Raw genomic sequence first — 22,116 nt, 5'->3', positions numbered from 1 at the left:
AATCGGGAAAACTGTTAAAGTAATCAAATTTTATTTTATTATAAAATAAGATTATTTTAGCAAACTGCAGGAAAAACACCCCTTCAAATGGGTTAAAACATAGGTCCTGGCGTTTATAAATCAATTTTTGAACACTATTTGGACCAATGTTTAAATAGAAACCAATATTATAAAAACACAAAATGGATTTTATGTCGGCATAAATAAATACAACTGAAATTTAAAAAAATCAAAGAAGCTAACATCGGCTATGCCGAAGTTTGTATACCCTTGCAGTCCTTGGTAATAATAATTTTACATGTTCAAAATTTGTTTTCTGCAACTCAATTCATCAATATACAAACAAAACAATTTTACTCTCATATTATCACATATGTAAATCTCATAGCATACTCGATTTTTTATGAAAATGTTTCTTCTAGTTCTTCTAGAGCTATATGATATAGTGGTCCGATCCTTATGGTTTTCATACTTTATTTTTGCCAGGTAATAAAAACCCCCGAAAATAGCCCGATAGCTCTTAAAACGGCTGAGTAAAACGCGTCCGCACAGACGGATGGACATGGCTATATCAACTCAGCTTCTCACGCTGGTCAAGAATATATATACTTTATGGGGTCGGAAACGTCTCCTTCTGTGCGTTACAAACATCTGATCAATTTTATAATACCCTCTGCAAGGGTATAAAAAAAGTTCGAGTAATTAAATAAGAATTTCTATCTTTTGGCATAGAGTTAAGACAATACTGTAGCAACATGTATTAGTATTAAGTATATCTTACTCTTTCCCCCTGTGCAATATGTTTAGCCTTAAGTATCTCTTACTCTTTTTTTCTGTTACAAATTAGTTTTAAGTTATATATTACTCTTACATTCGTGATACAGTGGGACAGTGCAAGAAGTGTGCTGTCTCACTTATTAGAAAAAGAACAAAGAGAATAAAATAAAGTAATGGGAGCGGGATAGTCTTGAAGCGGAGCTCACCAAAGTCAGACGTGTTTTACTCGCTATAATACCAAAGGATATATAGGGTCTAATCTATAGCGGACGTTGACGACACTATGCGCAGTACGGTCAAGTGGCCCCTACGACACCAGGACAAAGCCTGTTACGCGCGAGCCCAAGCAGATAACCACCTCCCACCCGACTGACAGAGGGGTGCTGCCGTAGAAAATTGAATCATTCCAGATGATAAAGCAGCATCAACGGCTATCAGAACGCCACCGCCTATGCGAGAAATCCGGTCACGTCTGAATATAGAAAAGTTTGTGGAAAAAGCCGATGCATCAGCAAAATCAGGTTTTAGACACGTCTCTGTAAAAGCTAGAATGTTATGTTCAAAAGAAAGACTATCTACATAGAGATTAGGAAGTTTAGTATTGAGTCCTCTATCGTTGTGGTAACCCAGGTTAAGGGACGAAGCTAGTTTTTTGAGCATCAGCATCTGCTGATGTGGCAGGAATAGTATTAGTTGTTGTTGTTGGCAAGCGAATCGGTTGCCGATTTTTCTTTTTTACAGTATATTCCTTAACTATTATATGTTTTGGCCAAAAATCTTCTCGACATATAGTGTCGAAGATATTGGCAGAAACACAAATTTTAAAGGATGAAATGTCCCGAGAATAAGAAAATTTGAACTTCTCCACCGCAATATTCGAGACGTTAACTTTCTTCCGAATATAGGCTATTACATCATCAGATGTGACAACAGGGTCTAGCCTAGAAACAAATATATATTTCTTTGGTGGTATGCCAACGAGAGGCCGCGGTCCCGAAGCGTCAGCCGCAGCAGTAACATTGGACAAGTCACCCACTGCAGCAGTCAACTTGTTTATGGGGCCCTGGATACTTTTAGAACTATCGGCAATTTCCATTGGAATAAGTAATTTCCCGGACACATCGGACATTACAATAGGCATCGTTTTTAAGAGATCATTCCCAGGTGATACCGGTAATTCCTTACTAATAGCATTCACAACCGGGCTCCTAAACGATATCAATTGCTGTACATTAGGAGTGGACGATGCATGAGACCGGTCGGGGACGATAAGAGACGCTGGCGGATCTACAGATACAGAAACACCCCAAGGACTGGTCCTTTTACGTTTCGGAGACTCATTCATAAGCGATAAGTTTCTGAACTGAGTCTCCACCGCAGTAAACTCCGCTTGGAGTTTATAAAAACCTGCCCTTAAAGTGTCAAAACTATCTCTAGTCCGCCTCATGAATGAGCGCATCTCATTCTCGACCTCCCGGCAAGCATCACATCCATATTTTAAGCCACCACCTTTAGCAATAGACTACTTGATTCTGCCTGTGTAACCTGCACACTTAACGTGACCCGCATTATCACACAACCAACAAAGAATATAATCATGGGAGTCAACCGCATTAGTGGCAACTATGCAATTATTTTTTGAGCAGACCACCATTTTATGAAAAATTATTATTTTAAAAATGATATGTATAAAAAAAAATAAAAAATAAAAGGTGTAAGGGTATAAAATCTGTGTATAAGAATATACTGACCAGTTCTCATTCAAGGGTTAATGTGCAGAGTAAGCCTTCACAACTAAAGAAATTAACAAGCAAGAATACGCAAAAACAAAAACACGTATCACAGAGTCGAAGGTAGGCAAAAGACGAGAGCGCAAATCAAACAAGAATAGGAAAGAGCGGGAGAGCGCGTCAAATTGAACACATGCAACAACAATTTGTACGCAAGAGCGCGAGAGTTAGTTACAACGGTAAAGACACAAAAGCAAAAAAAATAAGCAAAACAACAACACCGCTGATTCAAGTATTGTTGTAAGTTTTGATTTATGTATATTTAAACAAAAGCACAAAAGCGACTACAAGAATTCGCGAAATGAAAATTAAATTCGGATGCTAAAATTATTATTAAACCGATAATGAGATTAAAAGTTAAAGAAAAGTATTTAATCGCAAGAAAAAAAATAAAATTTTATAAGCGCAAAAAAAAACACGTCCGTCCTCTGCAACGAGTGAAAGTTTTTTTGATCTGGAATTTTATTTGACGATTTTTATTTACACAACAGACTATATATTTTCATATTAAAAGACAACGGCTATAAGAAAATTAACAAATTAATGAAATAAATTTTTTTTTTTTTTATGAAGTTTGGTTAAGATCTGTCATGAGACAATAATCAATATTTGTTGCAGTTCTTGATTGACATTAAAAAATTTAATTCAGTTCAAGTTTAATATTCGAGTATTTGTGAATATGTTGAACATAAAAAGAAACCTATTTTGACTTCATAAGTGAATTCTAAATAATACTTCATGCATACATAATTGTGCTCATTTCAACCTACAATAGCAAGCATTCTCACAAACAAAAAGAAACAGTTAAAACAAAAACATAACGGTAATTCACCCATAGGGTGAAATGGTATATTAAAGTCGCCAAAATGTATGTAACAGGCAGAAGGAAGCTTCTCCGACCCTATAAAGTATATATATTCTTGATCAGGATGAACAGCCGAGTCGATCTAGCCATGTCCGTCTGTCCGTCCGTCCGTCCGTCCGTATGAACACGCAGATTTCGGAGACTATAAAAGCTAGAGCCACCAAATTTGGTATGTATACTCGTGTATTATGTACATATGTAGAGTTAATTGGAATTTCGGCCACGCCCCCTTACGCCCCCAGGAATCACATAAAACTATTTTTCTTAAAAAGTATAACAGCTAGAGACATCAAATTTAGTTTGTATACCCGTTTAGTTAGCGCGCAGAAATTAATTGTTTAAACTTTTTGCCACGCCCCCTTCCGCCCCCGGAATTTACATAAAACTGATTTTCTTAAAAACTATGACAGCTACCGACATCAAATTTGGTATGCAGATTAGTTTAATAGACGCGCAGAAACTGGTTATTTAAAAATTTTGCCACGCCCACTTCCGCCCCCGCAAATCAAACAAAACTGATTTTATCAAAAACAAACAAAGCTAAAGTCACCAAATTTAGTATGTATACTGGCTTAGTATGCGCGCAGAGTATATATATTTTCATATTTTGCCACGCCCACTTCCGCCTCCATAATTAAGAAAAAACCGATTTCCTCCTGTAGTTTTTTGACTATCGCATTCAAATTCGGCAGACTAATTATTCTTATCTATTTCTACAAAACTACCAAATTTTATTGAAATCGGACTAGAAACATGCAAAATATGCGTATGAACGTATTTTACTAAGCGGTCCACAAGGCCAGAATTGGCCGTTGGCTAGTAGCGGCGCTAGAGTGCTCGTGTGTTCGTAGAGTGAGCGAGATAGCACATACTATGAAACATGTAAAAACAATTTAATAGACATACATTTGGTTTTCGAAATTTGAAATATTTGTTTCACCTGGTGTATGGTATACCCAAGTCGACGAGTCTACTTACTTGCTTCATTTTTATACCATACACCCATAGGGTGAAATGGTATATTAAAGTCGCCAAAATGTATGTAACAGGCAGAAGGAAGCTTCTCCGACCCTATAAAGTATATATATTCTTGATCAGGATCAACAGCCGAGTCGATCTAGCCATGTCCGTCTGTCCGTCCGTCCGTCCGTCCGTCCGTCCGTCCGTCCGTCCGTCCGTCCGTCCGTCCGTCCGTCCGTCCGTCCGTCGTCCGTCTGTATGAACACGCAGATCTCGGAGACTATAAGAGCTAGAGCCACCAAATTTGGTATGTATACTCGTGTAGTATGCACATGTTCAGCATTAATTGGAATTTCGGCCACGCCCCCTTACGCCCCCAGGAATCACATAAAACTGTTTTTCTTAAAAAGTATGACAGCTAGAGACATCAAATTTAGTTTGTATACCCGATTAGTTAGTGCGCAGAAATTAACTGTTCAAACTTTTTGCCACGCCCCCTTACGCCCCCAGGAATCACATAAAACTGTTTTTCTTAAAAAGTATAATAGATAGAGACATCAAATTTGGTTTATATACTCGTTTAGTTAGCGCGCAGAAACTAATTGTTTAAACTTTTTGCCACGCCCCCTTCCGCCCCCGGAATTTACATAAAAGGGATTTCCTTAAAAACTATGATAGCTACCGACATCAAATTTAGTATGTAGGCTAGCTCAATAGACGCGCAGATATTTGCTATTTAAACATTTTGCCACGCCCACTTCCGCCCCCGTAAATTAAACAAAACTGATTTTATCAAAAACTAACAAAGCTAAAGTCACCAAATTTAGTATGTATACTGGCATAGTATGCGCAGAGAATTTAGATATTTTCACATTTTGCCACGCCCACTTCCGCCTCCATAATTTAGAAAAAAACGATTTCCTCCTTTAGTTTTTTGACTATCGTATTTAAATTTGGATGACTAATTTATCTTATCTATTTCTACCAAACTATCAAATTTTATTGAAATCGGACTAGAAACATGTAAAATATGCGTATGAACGTATTTTACTACGCGGTCCACAAGGCCAGAATTGGACGTTGGCTAGTAGCGGCGCTAGAGTGCTCGTGTGTTTGTAGAGTGAGCGAGATAGCACATAGTATAAGACAATTTAATAGACATACATTTGGTCTTCGAAATTTGAAATATTTGTTTCACCAGGTGTATGGTATACCCAAGTCGACGAGTCGACTTACTTGCTTCATTTTTTTTTTACAATCATGCCAAGCCGTTCTCTGGTGCAGATGCCATCCCTTATTCCATGTGATGTTTATTTAATTTTTGTTTATTTATTTATGTTCGGAAACCAACTGCCTAGTTAGACTGTTTTAATGCGATACCGCCTATTTGATTTATTGTTCAATATATTTGCAATTTATATAAAGTTACAACCGGTCAATTCAATGGTCTTTCCTAAACTTAAACTTTCTACCCGATATCGATTACATACCGATACCAGCGAACTCGATAACAATTTCATGGTAATATGACACTGCAATTCGATAATTATCTTACTGCACTAACAATATGGAATACAAGTCAAATTTCTTATATGCTAACAATAATAATGCATTTCGTTCAGAAACACAACCGGCGCCCCCTGAACTATTAGTTCAGCACATAGGGAGGGCCGCTACTTTGGTGATAGGGCGTTTGTAAGACCCATGGGCAGTAGTTACCGTAACTACCCGAATCAATCCATCGTCTCCAGCATGGACCGCAGAGACTCGTCCCAATATCCATTTGGTGGGTGGAAGATGTGGCTCCTTGAGCACCACAAGAGTTCCAACACAAAGGTTATTCTCTCTTGATAACCATTTGGTTCGGTCTTGCAATGATGTAAGATATTCCATATACCAGCGCTTCCAGAACCCCTGTACCATAGCTTGAAGTTGATTCCATCTCTCCACACGGTTGAATGTCATGTCTAAATAACAGGGCTCAGGTAGCGCAGTGTAAGGTGACCCGACAAGAAAATGAGCAGGTGTGAGAGGGTCCAGAGAGCTGTCACCGTTTGCGCACAGTGGTCTTGAGTTTAATACAGCTTCAATTTGCGCTAACACAGTAGACAACTCCTCAAAGGTCAGTGCGTTAGCGCCGATAACCCGACGGAGGTGTAGTTTCACGGATCGCACTCCAGATTCCCATATGCCGCCAAAGTGTGGTGCTGACGGCGGTATGAAATGCCATGTGAGGCCTTCACTCGCGGCAAAACGAGCAAGTTCCTTTTCTTTCATGTGATCGATGACCAAACGTCTCATCTCGTCTAGCGCACGTCTACTTCCGTGAAAGGTGGTACCATTGTCCGAGTAGAGATCAGTGGGTCTCGTTCGGCGAGAAATAAATCGTTTAAATGCTGCAATGAAAGCGTTGGTTGTTAAGTCACTTACGACCTCCAAGTGCATTGCCTTTGTTGCGAGACAGACAAATATAGCAAACCAAGCATTTCCAATACGAGGTGTTCGACCCTTATTCTCCTTGATTGCAATTGGACCAGCATAGTCTAGGCCAGTATGCTGGAAACACGGAGTTGCTTGAACTCTAGGTAGAGGCAAGTTACCCATTAGCTGAGTATGAGTTGCTCGTCGTTGCAAGAAGCAGAGCTTGCATTGAAAAACCACTCGGCGCACCAGATTACGTGCACCCAAAATCCAATATTGTTGCCGAAGAATAGTGAATGTGGCATCGACTCCAGTATGAAAATGTGTTTGATGAATGTGTCGAATTAATAACAAGCTGATCGGTGACTCCTTGGGCAGTAGAATGGGATGCTTTACATTGTAGTGTAGGGATGATCGTTCGATTCGGCCTCCGACTCGTACAATTCCTCTCTCGTCAAGGAATGGGCTGTACCGGATCAATCGAGATTTAATTGATAACGGCTCTTGTTTATTAAGCTTTTCATAGTCCTTGGAAAAGCTCTTGCGTTGTACGTGTTGAAGTAGGCATCGTGCTGATTGTAACTCAACAGATGTAAGGAATGTTTTATCGGAGTGTGCACCTTTGCACCTAAGTCGCTCAATGAATCGGTAACAGTAGCTGGTTACCCTTAAGAGACGGCTCCAAGACGATAACTTGTTGATTAATAACTCATGAATGCTGTCCTCAAGCATTCCATGAAGCACAGTAATTGGCTGGCGTCGTTCCTCAGTCGCCATGTCAGTAAAGCTTTGGCCGTGTGGTTCAGATAGTGGCCATTCCGATTGTGGTTTGGTAATCCAAGAGGGTCCCTTCCACCATAACTCATGATTCAACAACTGAGATGGACTTACACCTCGTGATGCGCAGTCAGCAGGATTCTCTTCAGAGCGAACATGGTTCCAGCAGCGACGTGGGTAGTCCTCCACAATTTCAGCAACTCTATGACAAACGTAGGTATTCCAACGACGGGGTGGCGATGATAACCAGTGCAAAACTATCTCCGAGTCAGTCCAGCAATGTGAGCTGGAAATGGGTATAGTTAGAGATTCTGTTACAAGTTTAAGTAATCGGCTAAGTAGAAGAGCGGCGTTGAGTTCAAGACGGGGAATAGAGATAGGCTTAAGCGGGGCTACTCGGGTCTTGGCAGCCACCAACCGACTCCGGTAACCATTCGTTGTACGAACGCGACTATAAATGACAGCGCCATAGGCTTGAGTGGATGCATCCGCGAAACCACAAAGTTCAATGTGCGGCGATGAAGCGGCTATGTATCGTGAAATTCGGCAGTGAGATAGCAGGGGTAATTCCTTTACGATTGCTTGCCATCGGCTTCGAAGAGTTTCCGGTATTGGGTCATCCCAGCTAATAGCGCTAAACCAGCATTCTTGGAATATTAGCTTAACAACACAGTGGTAGGCGCAACAAAGCCCAGTGGGTCGAAGACCTTTGACAGATCCGATAATAGCGCCCGTTTGCTAGGGGCCTGTTTGGTTGCAATCATCGGTGTATTGACTAATAACTCATCTCGACCAGGATTCCAAGGAATGCCCAAAATTTTAACGTTGTCCTCGATCGACGCATGTCCATGTAAACAATCTTCTTTTGGTATCGACTTCAAGAAACTCCAGCTGTTCGAACTCCATTTTCTCAACTTGAACTTTCCTTCATCTAATAAAGAAATCAGTTGCTCTTTTAATTTCATAAGTTCGCCAACTGAATTGCATCCAGTTGGAATGTCATCCACGTACGCATCGCGCGCCAGGACTCGCGCGGCTAGTGGATACTTCGCTTCATAGTCTATGGCCAATTGTTTCAAAACCCGTACAGCCAAGAAGGGTGAAGGCGCCAATCCGTAGGTGACAGTACGCAATCGATAATGCTGCATAGGGTCAATTGTGGAACTACGCCAGATGATACGTTGATAGTTTGTATGATGGGGAGCAACCTCTATTTTGCGGAACATCTTTTCTATATCCGAACAGCAACCATAACGATGTTGTCTGAATCGAAGGCAGACACCAAATAGATCTCGTTGAATGGGAGTCCCAATGTGAAGACGCTCATTGAGTGACACTCCGCTACTATCTTTTCCAGATCCATCAAACACCACTCGGCATTTGGTGGTGGTGCTTTCCGGTTTCAAGATGGCGTGATGCGGCAGATAGAAACAACCGTCGGGCTGCTCGTCGATCTGCTGTGGGTTGAGTAATTCCATATGACCACTCTTCAGATACTCGTCCATGAAAGCGATATACTCTCTCTTGAGACTTGGGTCGCGACTAAACTTGCGTTCTAGTGACTGCAATCGGCTAACAGCTTGTGGAAGGGTTTCGCCAATTGGTGGCATCAGGTCTTTGAATGGGTATTCTACTACATACGTGCCAGTTTGGGAACGGGTGTGAGTGGTGAGAAAGTGTTGCTCAGTCGGATCAAATATCTCCAATGTCGATGTTTTTGATGGAATGCTATCCATCTCCATGAACGATCGCACCTGCGAATCGAGGTTCAGGTGAACATGATGAGTGATTGCCAGTGATTGGTTTTCCCCGAATGTACTATATGGACCTGCAAGAGTCCAACCAAAAATTGTATTTAGTGCGATAGGAACGTTGTTACCAAAAGATCTTTGCTCTCCAGTACAGAATTTCCAGAGCTGATCTGATCCAAAAATGACATCTACCGCACCAACTGTGCCGAAAGATGGATCAGCTAAGGGTAACTTCAAAATCTCCTTCCATTGCGTAGAGCTCATGTCCACGTTTTGAGCTGGGAGAGCTGATGTATGGGTGCTGAGGATGTACGTCTCGACCTCAATGTTGTGATCCGAATTGCAAGAGCAGATTCGAAACTTTACGAGTCCTCTGGTGACGCCGGCTCTGTTAGCCGCGAGACCACGAACTGGAACTTTTGCATGGGTGCGTCGCATCCCAATCCGCTGGACAAATGATTCCGTTGCCAATGAGACTGTAGACCCAGTGTCAAGTAGAGCTCGGCAAGTGAAGGTCTTGCCCCGAGCGTCTTTCACTGATGTAAGAATGGTGGGCAAAAGCGTTTGCGAACCTGCATACGGAATATTCTCCAGGGTGTGACGAGAAACTCTCTTGCTGTGCTTTGGAACTGTTACTTGATGACCTCGTGTAGTTTGAACATGATGACTAATAATAGCCGGGGATTCATCGTTAGATCCTGGGCTCTCAGGCTGATGAACTCGCACCGCGCTATCTCTGAATTCACGGCCAGTCGTCTGCTGCGCTGCATGAATCAGGGTGTTATGCTTTCTTTGACATACTCGACATGTATTCTTTGAATGACAGGTTGCAATCCTGTGGTTTGGGCTCAAACAGTTGAAGCACAAGTTGGCACTCCTCACGTGTGCGTGTCGTGCAACTGCATCAAGTGCTCTGAATTGTTCACATCTTGATAGCGGATGAGCGTGCTGGCACAGGGTGCATGGCTCGATCAATGGCTGGGTTTCCGTGTTGACGTGATGAGTAGTAGCTATTCGTCGGCTGTGATTCGCTCGTGAAAGTTGGCTCGATTCCAACGTATCACCTCGGGAGAGCAGAAATTTGATAAAACTGTCGATCGTTACAGTGTAATCCTCAGATTCACTGTGCTCTGCTTATGCTTGCCGAGTGTTGTTGTCCACCTTTGCCAGTAGCACATGAATTAACCAGGGATCTCGATTCTCACACTCTAATGCTCTTAGTCCGCGAATTACTTCATCGGCTCCGTCAGCCAGCTTGCGAATCCCGCCAGAGTTTAGTACAGATGCCGTTGGGAGATTTAGAAAACTGTCAATGAAGGAACGAATGATTACATGTCTCTTATTGTAACGTTGGACCAGCCTGTCCCAAGCCTCACTATAGTTATCGTTGGTCACGGCAATGTGTTTAATCAACGAAAACGCTTCGCCAGACAAATAAGATTTCAGATAGTGAAACTTCTCTGCCTCTGTTACAGAAAAACGGTTGTTGAGCGATCTGGCGGATTGCACTTGCAGCTCCTCCCGCGCAACACTCAACATCGAGTAAGTTGCGTAGTGCTTTTCCTCATATGGATCAATATCCACGTCCGGATCTTCCCAGTCCGCATTGTCTTTATATGTGTGCAACTCCTCTGTGAGTTGTAGAAAACGAAGGTAGTTTTCTTGCAGTTGTTGCAATCGTGTGTCATAACTTGCCACTGCGTGGGTTTTCTCGATGAATGTATTTGCATTGTGGTAAGCCCGCGTGATTTGGCATTTGCAGTAACCACGTTTTTGCATAACTGTCTGCATCGCGAATGAGGTTAGACACGGTCTCTTCCAACTAAGGACCGTCTAACTTTACACAACTTGCAAAATATTGAAATAAATCAGCAGCTAGTATCCGGCTCGAAGGACCAGAAATTTTGTATGTTCGGAAACCAACTGCCTAGTTAGACTGTTTTAAGGCGATACCGCCTATTTGATTTATTGTTCAATATATTTGCAATTTATATAAAGTTACAACCGGTCAATTCAATGGTCTTTCCTAAACTTAAACTTTCTACCCGATATCGATTACATACCGATACCAGCGAACTCGATAACAATTTCATGGTAATATGACACTGCAATTCGATAATTATCTTACTGCACTAACAATATGGAATACAAGTCAAATTTCTTATATGCTAACAATAATAATGCATTTCGTTCAGAAACAATTTATTTTACGTCAACTAACATAGCAGTCGACAAAAAAGCTTAAGCTAAAAAACAGATAACAATTAATCGAAGAAAGTAAGCTTAGCTTTATACACAACTAAACATCCCCGACACGGTGGAGTTGTTTTATTTGCACAAGGTGCCAGCAATGCTCCAATTCAAAGCCAATGTAGTCAGGGATGAGTTGCAAGTAATGCAAAGTCCAAAATAAAATCAGCAGTTTCGTTGTAAATTATTAAGTAAAGTAAAGCGCGAATAGAAGTGACAGAAAGATGAGGAGAGATACGGTGTGAAAAGTTGTTAAAAGATTGGCAAAGAACACCGACAGGTTCGTGAAGAAAGTAGTTAGTCAGACATCTCCTAAGGTGAATAGGAAAAAAATATAGTGTATCTAGTAGATTAGTAGAAATGACTTTACCATTGATTAGTTTATGGAGAAAGAAAATGCCAAATACAAGGCTTCGGTTGTAAAGTGAAGGAAGATTAATAAGAAGAAGTCTATCAGAATAAGAAGGTAGGCGAAGACTCGGGTCCCAATTAAGACTGCGTAACGCGAACTTAAGGAATTGCTTCTGATTCACTACACTGGTGAACATCATATTGAGGGTTCCACACTGGCGAGCAATATTCTAGCGCGATCTAACGAAGTGTATAAAACCTTTGTTACGTAGGGGTCATCAAATTCTTTGGCCCAACGTTTTATGAAGCCAAGAAGACTGCATGCTTTATTGACAATTGAAGAAATGTAAAAATTAAACGAAAGTTTTGGCCTTAGTCTTTGAATGATGGTACACAATATAACAGAACAGACTTGATAGAGTAATGTGCTAGGAACGGAGACAAACGACTGAAAGTCATAAAAGAACACTTAGAGGCATTAAGGTGTAATTTATTAACGTGGCACCAATCACAAAATGCATCAGATCTGATTGCAAGTACTGTCGAATAGAAAGATCATTATAAGAATAACAAATCTTGACGTATAACAACGCGTGTATGAGCCAAGGCAAGGAGCAAAGCATTGTGAGGAACATATATTTGACAATAATGTCCCACACAACAACATGTAAAACCAATGCAATATAAAACCACGGATGCATGATGCCCGGCAACATGTTGCCAAAGATCATGCTTCGCAACATGTTGCTGCAATTAACACACGCAACATTTCGTTACGATACAACAAGTTCGATCGGACCACATACGACCAAACCAGCAATTTCGTCACAGCGGGAAGATGCGTGGGAGGCAGAAAGCACAAAAATCAACGGCTGGAGAGCATACGCACAAGAGAGCGGGCCTCGATGCTGCAATCACAAGAGGGCATGGACCGATTAAGAGAGGGTATGCATGGAGAGCTGAGAATGCAGCAATACAGTCGCAGCACACCGACACTATGCGTGTGCTAATTGAGAGCGGGTACCGGTGGATGGAGCGCGCTCTATGAGACTGAACAAGTAGAGAGACAAAGAAAAGCCAAAGTGAGGGCGAAGCATGTTCAACGGGGGATAGTGGGGGGGGCTGTGTGCATATCAAGCAAAGCCAATATCGCCGATCAAGTTCGATGGGCGAAGGGGGGTATGTGCAACCCGAAGAACGGGGGAATGGGGTATTGGGGAAGCCCTGTCTACGAGGCGAATAACGTATGGATGACGTAGACAAATGATTTGAGTTGATATCGAAGTAAATTAACTAAATCCAAATTAACAAAAATCCATATGATGCTCACATAAAGTAAACGGCCAAATAAACAAAAATCAATATGTTGCTCACATAAAGTGAACGGCCATATAGAACCATGCAAACTAATTCGAGAGAACAAGCCCATAAGGAGAAGGACATGGGAGAAAACAGCGTCGCCTAGCAACGAGAGAAGACATGCGACCAGAACAGAGGAACTAAACTAGAAAAGGATGGAAGCCCGCATAGAAACAGAGGCGCTATTTGGGCAAAACTGGAGGAACAAGGACAGGAATTTAATGGGCGCGCAGCAGCCAGAAAGTGGATGCGGCTGCGTAAAGGACTTGTACGGGACTTTCACCACGCATCGCAACAGCGTGGATGAAAGCGATGGGCCGATGGAAAATCACCGGCTGTATAGCGGTATCACACCAAGTGATTCTGGAGGCCCAGGAGGCCTATATAAGGCGAGCAGCAAGTCAGGACATTTATCAAGTCGTCGAGTCGGGATCAATCAATCAAGTCATCGAGTCCTGATCAGCAAGCGAAGCAACAAATATCTTTTGGCCTTACGAGTAACCTTAAGAATATTTGGCGCCTAGCAATTAACAAGTGCGAGCAAGTCATCGAGTTATAAGGCCTTACGAGTAACCTTATAGACTCTTTCAAACAACAAAATCTAAATACACTTACAACAAGTACACAGTCAATACGAGTATCAACCCGAGTCAGTGTAAAATCGCGTCTAAACGTTCAACCAAAAGTCTGAATCAGTTATATATATATGAATTATTGTGTCATGATTTGTATAAACATTTAACCAAAAGAAACCCAGAAACATTGAAATAAATTCCAACATACATTTATATATACTTTAATTATTGTGTCGTGATTTCACTGGGGCACAAATTATAATTTGTTGTGCCGAACCTCGCCCTAAAGATTGGAATTATCCTGAAGGACGAAAAAGGATCATTACAGCATTTACAAATAATGTAAATAACAGTGGGTCCAGATGACGCCTTTAAGATGCATACCAATAAGATACAAGGGTAGTCAAAAGTTGGTAAGGGACGAACGACCTTTCATGAAGCCATGCTGACAAGAAGAAATAGTGGATCTAGATAAGTGTTAACGGAATGACGTAATAATTTTCTCAAATAGCTCAGGTATTGCGGAAAGTTTTTTGATGCCACGGTAGTTAGAAGTATCCGATTTGTTGCCTTTTTTTGAATAATAAAAGACTCCTTCCAAATATCAGGAAAGCTACAAGTCTTACTCGAAATAAAGAATAACCGAGATAAGGGCTTAGATAGGGAAATCGAACACATTTAAAAGATGCAACTAGGTATATTATCAGGCCCGGGAACGAAGGAAGACTTCATAAAAGATAAGCTAAAGATAACACAGTCTTCAGTTATACTAGGAAAAAACATACAATTTAAATGTGGGATTGAGAAGGGATAGGATTTGGGATGAGAAGCAGTAGTAGCAATATCTGAAACATTGTTAGCAGTCTGGCAATTAAGTTTGAAAGTGGAAGGTAGTAAATTAGAGCGTCGTTTAGAACTAACAAAGTCGTAAAATCATGCATACGACCTAAATCATCCTCATTTATTGTAGAAATATTGTTAATGGTTAAATAAATTCTTTTATGAATGTTATATAGCCCAAAATTACTTTTTCAGCTACAGTTCTAGAAAAACTTACAATTAAGCCCTTTTTTAGAGTAGTTTTGGAAGTATTCTTAATTTATAACTATTTTTCGATAGAACAATATCAAGATAAATTTAAAACAACAAATATATTTTGAAATATGGAAAATTAGAAACGAGTTCTTTTTGGTTGTGGTTCATTTCCTTTATCAAGATCAAAGTAATCCGATTAATTGATCTGCAGAGTTTGGTTGCGATAGTCAAAAAATTGTAGCTGGCAATCAATTTTTTCTAAATTATGGAGATGGAAATGGGCGTGGCAAAATATTAAAGTATACAAATTCTGCGCGCATACTAAAAAAATCTACATTTTAAATTTGATGACTTTAGCTTTGTTAGTTTTCGAGAAAATCTGTTTTATTTTATTTTCGGGGGTGGAAGTGGGCGTGTCAAAATTTTTGGACGTTTTACCCCGGCGAGTGATAAGCACGGATCAGTTAGTGAAAATTTTGTTACGGCATTTCGACATAACTTTAATTGTGATGTTATATTTAATGAGTCGTGGGCGCGAAATACAGTTTGCAGAGCTTGTTATGTCGGGTTAGTTAACTGGATGCATAAAAAACAAAAAAAAAAAAATTCCATTTGTTGTACCAATGATATGGTACAATCCAGGAGAACATGACCCAAAAAATTATTCTTGTGCTAACAATGTGACTGGACTTAACAAAAAAAAAAAAGGCGAAAAACAAAGTCTACGTCTCCGTTCCGATTGTGCAACTGCCCCTGGACCATTCCGAAAATATTTTAGTACCAAAATATCCAGACGCAGACAATGTTAGTCTTTAGCCCGATGCGACTGTATTTGATGATTACTCCGAGTATATCCCCGAACCATCAGTATCAAATCACCCAGTTCTTATAACACAAAGCAAATTGGATCAAATGTTTGCAAAATTAGAGCTAACGCAGAGAAAATCAGAAATGTTTGCATCTTTTTTAAAATCCCATTACTTGTTATCAACAGGTACAAGAGTCACAGCGTATCGAAATCGCCAGGAACACTTGAAAAAGCTCCAGATGCTATACTAGCCGAAATATGTTGGTGGACTAAGCAAATATTTCAATTCAAAGAATATGAAAATGAAATGAAGATGTGCAGAAAGATGAACGCGACGGAATGGAGTTCTCCATTAACGAATCGGATTACTTTGATCTTGATAAAGGAAATGAACCACAACCAAAAAGAACTCGTTTCTAATTTTCCATATTTCAAAATATATTTGTTGTTTTAAATTTATCTTGATATGTTTCTATCGAAAAATAGTTATAAATTAAGAATACTTCCAAAACTACTCTAAAAAAGGGCTTAATTGTAAGTTTTTCTAGAACTGTAGCTGAAGAAGTAATTTTGGGCTATATAACATTCATAATATGAATTTATTTAACCATTAACAATATTTCTACAATAAATGAGGATGATTTAGGTCGTATGCATGAAAAAGAAATCGATATATAAGTCATATTTAGCTCATATGACAAACTAAAAAATACCCCCAAAATGAAAAATTTCAACTCGCTATAAAAAAAAAAAACGAGCTAACTTTGAAAAACCCAAATAGGGTTTTGCTATTCAATACATGAACTTTCAGAAAAAAAAGGTCCGGTGCGGTTTGATTTTTGGTGTTGCACAGTGTAATGAATGTCTAGCGAATCAAAAACGAAAAGGGCTAAAAGTTTTTAAGCCAGGCGACTATGTACATAGTAGTTAAAAATTTCGACACTCACAAAGGTCTACCCAAAAAATTAGTGCCGAGATTTAAATTACCTTTTAAAATCGTAATCGTTATCGTTGATCGATACGTTGTAAAGTGACGTCGACGGATTTTAGCAGTCAAAGATTCCCTATACTGGAATTTGGTCTATAGCCAATATGAAGCCACGATTCAATTGGTCAGATGAAACTGTTAAAGTTAATGTAAATATAAAGAAAAATGAAAATATGAATAAACAGATAAAAGTAAAAACAAAGTCAGTGTGTTAAACAACACAGCAAGTAAATTAAAAAACACTTCGAATGACAACAGTACACACAGCTATAATACAAGAAGCAAAGTTCGTCATAAATAAGACTAGGATAGGGTGATCGTTACTATTCTGACAGTAAGGATCACCCGATTGTAGCAATATGTATTAGTATTAAGTATATCTTACTCTTTCCCCCAGTGCAATATGTCTAGCCTTAAATATATCTTACTCTTTTTCTCTGTTACAAATTAGCTTTAAGTTATATATTACTCTTCCATTCGAGATGCAGTGGGACAGTGCAAGAAGTGTGCTGTCTCACTTATTAAAAAAAGAACAAAGAGAATAAAATAAAATAATAGGAGCGGCACAGTCTTGAAGAGGAGCTCACCAAAGTCAGACGTGCTTTACTCGCTATCATGGTCATAGTTAACCCAGTGAAAATACAATGGAAAAGCTATAATTTAGCTAAAAAAAAAAAAAAAAAAAAACCATAATGGATTCAACAAATCCTGATGATTTTTCAAAGTCCCAGTTACAAACCTGGCACTAAAACTGTGCTAGCCGAACGATTAAACCATCTAAGCCCTGTAGCAATATCCAAAAGATGGAGCTGCTCCTAATATAGGACCAGGTGAACGCGCAGATCTCCCTGAAAAAGATTGCTTGGAGTACCTGAAGAGCATTCTACAAACGACAGACGATGGCGCCGATCAGTCGCGAAATTTCGAGGCAGACTTATTTCAAGGTCAACAGCAGCAAGAAGTAACAGCAAACGAACAGAACGAAGCAGAAAATGAACAAAACTCTGCAGAAAGCGAGACGCAGACAAAAAAACTAGAGCATTTTGAAGGAACAGCAAGACACAAATGAGAAGCCGAATGAAAAGAGCAACAACGGAGAGCCCAAATCAACAAATGAGAAGCCGAATGAAGAGCGTAACAACGAAGAGGATGAAGCAACAAATGAGAAGCCAAATGGAAAGAACCAAAAAGAAGAAAACATAGTTATGTACACGTTGAAAAAAAAGGTGGAACTACTTTGCAAAAAAATGGAACTGGTTCGTGGGGAGAACGAACTTTTGCGTCTTGCTGGCAATCCTGAGTCTGGTAACTCAAGCAGCTAGCTGGCGACGAAAACAGGCGACCAATCTTGGCCAAAGATGTTAAAGACTTTTTACCCGATTTTGGTTGGATATATTCCGTGCACAATTTGCAAAGATCATTCAACTTGAACGAAAATAAATTACGTTTACTTGTCTTCGGGATACCAGACCCTCACTTGCGAGAGATGTCTTATTATTTGTCAATATAATGCTGCAGCGGGGTTGTTTCCGCAAAGAAGAATCCTACATTCAGGTGCTATAATTGTAATTGTATGGGTCATCTAGAAGCCGAGTGTAAGAAGCCAATAAGAGCAACTGGTGCTTGCTTTGGATGCTGTAAAATAAGAAGAAGCCCGCGGCAATATCAGTAAGTTTGGATAATATAAGAGTTCTAAAAGTTCACATAGGTAATGATGTATTTTCTCTAGTTTGCCTCATAGACTCGGGAAGCGCAGTTAGTTTAATTAAAAAGGATGTTGTTATACCATACACCCATAGGGTGAAATGGTATATTAAATTCGCCAAAATGTATGTAACAGGCAGAAGGAAGCTTTTCCGACCCTATAAAGTATATATATTCTTGATCAGGATGAATAGCCGAGTCGATCTAGCCATGTCCGTCTGTCCGTCCGTCCGTCCGTCCGTTCGTCCGTCCGTCCGTATGAACACGCAGATTTCGGAGACTATAAGAGCTAGAGCCACCAAATTTGGTATGTATACTCGTGTATTATGTACATATGTAGAGTTAATTGGAATTTCGGCCACGCCCCCTTACGCCCCCAGGAATCACATAAAACTATTTTTCTTAAAAAGTATAACAGCTAGAGACATCAAATTTAGTTTGTATACCCGTTTAGTTAGCGCGCAGAAATTAATTGTTCAAACTTTTTGCCACGCCCCCTTACGCCTCCAGGAATCACATAAAACTGTTTTTCTTAAAAAGTATAATAGATAGAGACATCAAATTTGGTTTATATACTCGTTTAGTTAGCGCGCAGAAACTAATTGTTTAAACTTTTTGCCACGCCCCCTTCCGCCCCCGGAATTTACATAAAACTGATTTTCTTAAAAACTATGACAGCTACCGACATCAAATTTGGTATGCAGATTAGTTTAATAGACGCGCAGAAACTGGTTATTTAAAAATTTTGCCACGCCCACTTCCGCCCCCGCAAATCAAACAAAACTGATTTTATCAAAAACAAACAAAGCTAAAGTCACCAAATTTAGTATGTATACTGGCTTAGTATGCGCGCAGAGTATATATATTTTCATATTTTGCCACGCCCACTTCCGCCTCCATAATTAAGAAAAAACCGATTTCCTCCTGTAGTTTTTTGACCATCGCATTCAAATTCCGCAGACTAATTAATCTTATCTATTTCTACAAAATCGGACTAGAAACATGCAAAATATGCGTATGAACGTATTTTACTAAGCGGTCCACAAAGCCAGAATTGGCCGTTGGCTAGTGGCGGCGCTAGAGTGCTCGTGTGTTTGTAGAGTGAGCGAGATAGCACATAGTATGAAGCATGTAAAAACAATTTAATAGACATATGCACATTTGGTTTTCGAAATTAAAAAAAATTTGTTTCACCTGGTGTATGGTATACCCGAGTCGACGAGTCGACTTACTTGCTTCATATTTCATTTTAGATAAAATTAAATTGGAATCCGGTCCAGAACATGCATATTTTGGTTTAAATAAAAGTAAACTTGAAATTTTTGGAAGTATTTTGTGTTACATTGAAATATTTAGCAAAAATATTTCAGTTCGACTACTGGTTGTTGCTAACGAGTCTATGAAGTCCAATACAGTTAGGTAGAGATTTTCTGAGAATATGTAAAGCTAAAATTGTACTGCAGCTTGATGATGATGATGATCTGTGTAAAGAATCAATGCGTGAAAGTATTAAGTTAAGTCATGACTTGTGCAGTGAAGATAATTTTAAAAATCAAATGCTAAAGAAGCTTTCTGCTCTCTGACGTGACGGTCGTGTTTTTGCATAGCTCCTGAGTTTTTCATAATATTTATTGTTTTCTCTGAATTTTTAATTGTGCTTAGTTTGTTTACGCTTTCTCTGGTGTTGTTCGTTTGACTCCCTTGTGTTTTATTTCCATAATTCGCCAAATTAATCAGTTTAAACAGTTTTTTCTTTTTCGTGATTAGTGTTTGGTGCATTTACATATTTTTTTTTTTTTTTTTCCTTTCGTCATTGCTTTTGCAGTTGCTCCCCTTATCGCCCCCATCATACCATCAGTGCTAGTGGCTTTGTTGTCCTCTCTGCTTTGTGTTTGTGCTTAGCTTCTCTCCCGCGTAATCACTTTTGTAAGGCCGCCTCTCAAAGCTCGGGTTATAACTGTTCTTGCACTCTCTGTTGTGCTGTGCACTCTAGCTAGCTCTTTGTTTTATTTGTAATTATTGATTTTTTTATCAATAATTATCTTTGTGCTGTGTATTTAAATTTTTCTATATATTCTTAAATATATATTTTTTTTTTTGCCCTGTGTTTCTTTTGGCTTTTCAATGGCTTGTTGTCTACCTACTTGCAAGTATTCTGATCGTTTTGATGATCAGTATAGAGCAATATCTTGTTGGCTCTGCGATGGCCGCGACTTCTTCTGGTTTGTCTGCCCATCTTGTGCCAGCCAGCAGCTTGTATAGGGATCTTCGTTTAAAGTTTCTATCTTTAAACAAACTGGCCAAACAGCTGTCTAACGAGTGTGACTCTAGCGTTCATTTATTGTCGCAATTCAAGTTTGTTCCACCTTCTGAGAATTTGCCCAAGAAGTGTACCCTTGAGTTGCCTCGTAAGCAGTCGCCAGCTCTCTCTATTATTTCGTCTACCATTTTACTTTCGCCTACACCATCTTCTTGTCCCTCTTTATGCTCTTCTTTTTAGATTGAAGTACCTATTACAAGCCCTGGTGTACCTCAATCTATCCCTCACGGGAACTCTGATCAATCACAGGATCATGCTGGCTCTCAATCTCTTGCGCATCCCAATGCTCCTCCGCCTCCACTAACTGTAGTGCCTCATCGCAAACAATTATTTATCTCTAGGCTTGCTCCAGATACTTCTCAGTCGTCTGTGGCAGCTTACATTGGTAATATATGCCCTGCTAAGGTTTTAATTAAAATGTTTAAGTTTTCTAGGCCTCGCGAAATCTCCTCTTTTAAAATTACAGCACCAAATGAGTACTTCTCAGCTATGGTTGACCCTAATTTTTGGCCAGAGGGTCTAATTGTAGACGAGTTTGCACCCAATAAGCGATCTCTTCCGTTGCCTGTCCACCTTCCTAATTTATCTTCTGCTTCAAAAAACTAATAACGTCTAGTCTTCGCATTCATTATCAAAATGTGTTATGGCTGGGGTGTTTTTTTTTTGTTTATAGTTATCGATAGGTCGGGAAATATGTAGTGTTGGATAATGGAGACAGGAAGGTAGGGAATTTTTCCCCTTAAACGGGTAAGAGAGCGGGTAACAAATGAGAAGATCGGTAGCCCGGCTTTTCAAATCTGAGAGAGAGGATTTCGGAGTGGGACTGTTCCTGGTCGGGATAGTCGGGACAGATGAAGGTCAAATCGGTCGAAGAAGTTCTCGAGAGTGGTTGGTTAGGACGAGAGTTTAAGAAAGAAAAAGTAAAAGAAATTAATACCAAAGAAAAAAAACGTGATGTGAGGACCCAGAAAAATTTTATGCTGTGAATTATTCCAAGAGGGAAGCCAAATCCTGGGTATATGCCCATAAGGGATTGGACAAGATAGAGGGGTAAGTGAATCTTTCATATTCAGGGACGGCCCAGGGGAGTTAGTCCTAATCTTATCCTCACCTTCGGGATTCTCCGTACAGGCAAACCAAATCGGCAGTCATCAGGGGTCAGGCCGCATATCTTCGGGGCCTTGCCAAGTTTTTATTTCCCCCCATAATTATGAAGATTCTCCATGGCCTCGTGACCACCACATATTCCGCCTTCAGGAGAAAATTATAAATTAAAATAGAAGAGGGAGTTCCGGCCTGAACACGAGTTTAACCTGAAATTTTCACAGAAGCCGGCGTAGGATAAATCTCCTAAACTATCCTTTGGAAGTCGTAAGGTGAATCTG

At 39.9% G+C, this 22,116-nt stretch overlaps 1 protein-coding gene across 1 annotated transcript; it reads right to left on the bottom strand.

Moving 5' to 3' along the window:
• Window positions 1-8,246: 8,246 nt before the first annotated feature.
• Window positions 8,247-11,132, bottom strand: LOC137586346 (uncharacterized). Its single transcript, XM_068302351.1, has 3 exons — window positions 10,547-11,132; window positions 9,470-10,105; window positions 8,247-9,418 (listed from the first exon to the last, which is right to left on the bottom strand). The coding sequence occupies exons 1-3, from the start codon at window positions 11,130-11,132 to the stop codon at window positions 8,247-8,249; spliced, it is 2,394 nt and encodes a 797-aa protein (XP_068158452.1).
• Between the last annotated feature and the right edge of the window lie 10,984 nt (window positions 11,133-22,116).

This window comes from Drosophila tropicalis, unplaced genomic scaffold (genome assembly GCF_018151085.1).
Source record: "Drosophila tropicalis isolate 14030-0801.00 unplaced genomic scaffold, ASM1815108v1 contig_979, whole genome shotgun sequence".
Taxonomy (NCBI): domain Eukaryota; kingdom Metazoa; phylum Arthropoda; class Insecta; order Diptera; family Drosophilidae; genus Drosophila; species Drosophila tropicalis.
This window is presented reverse-complemented; position numbering and strand designations above follow the sequence as displayed.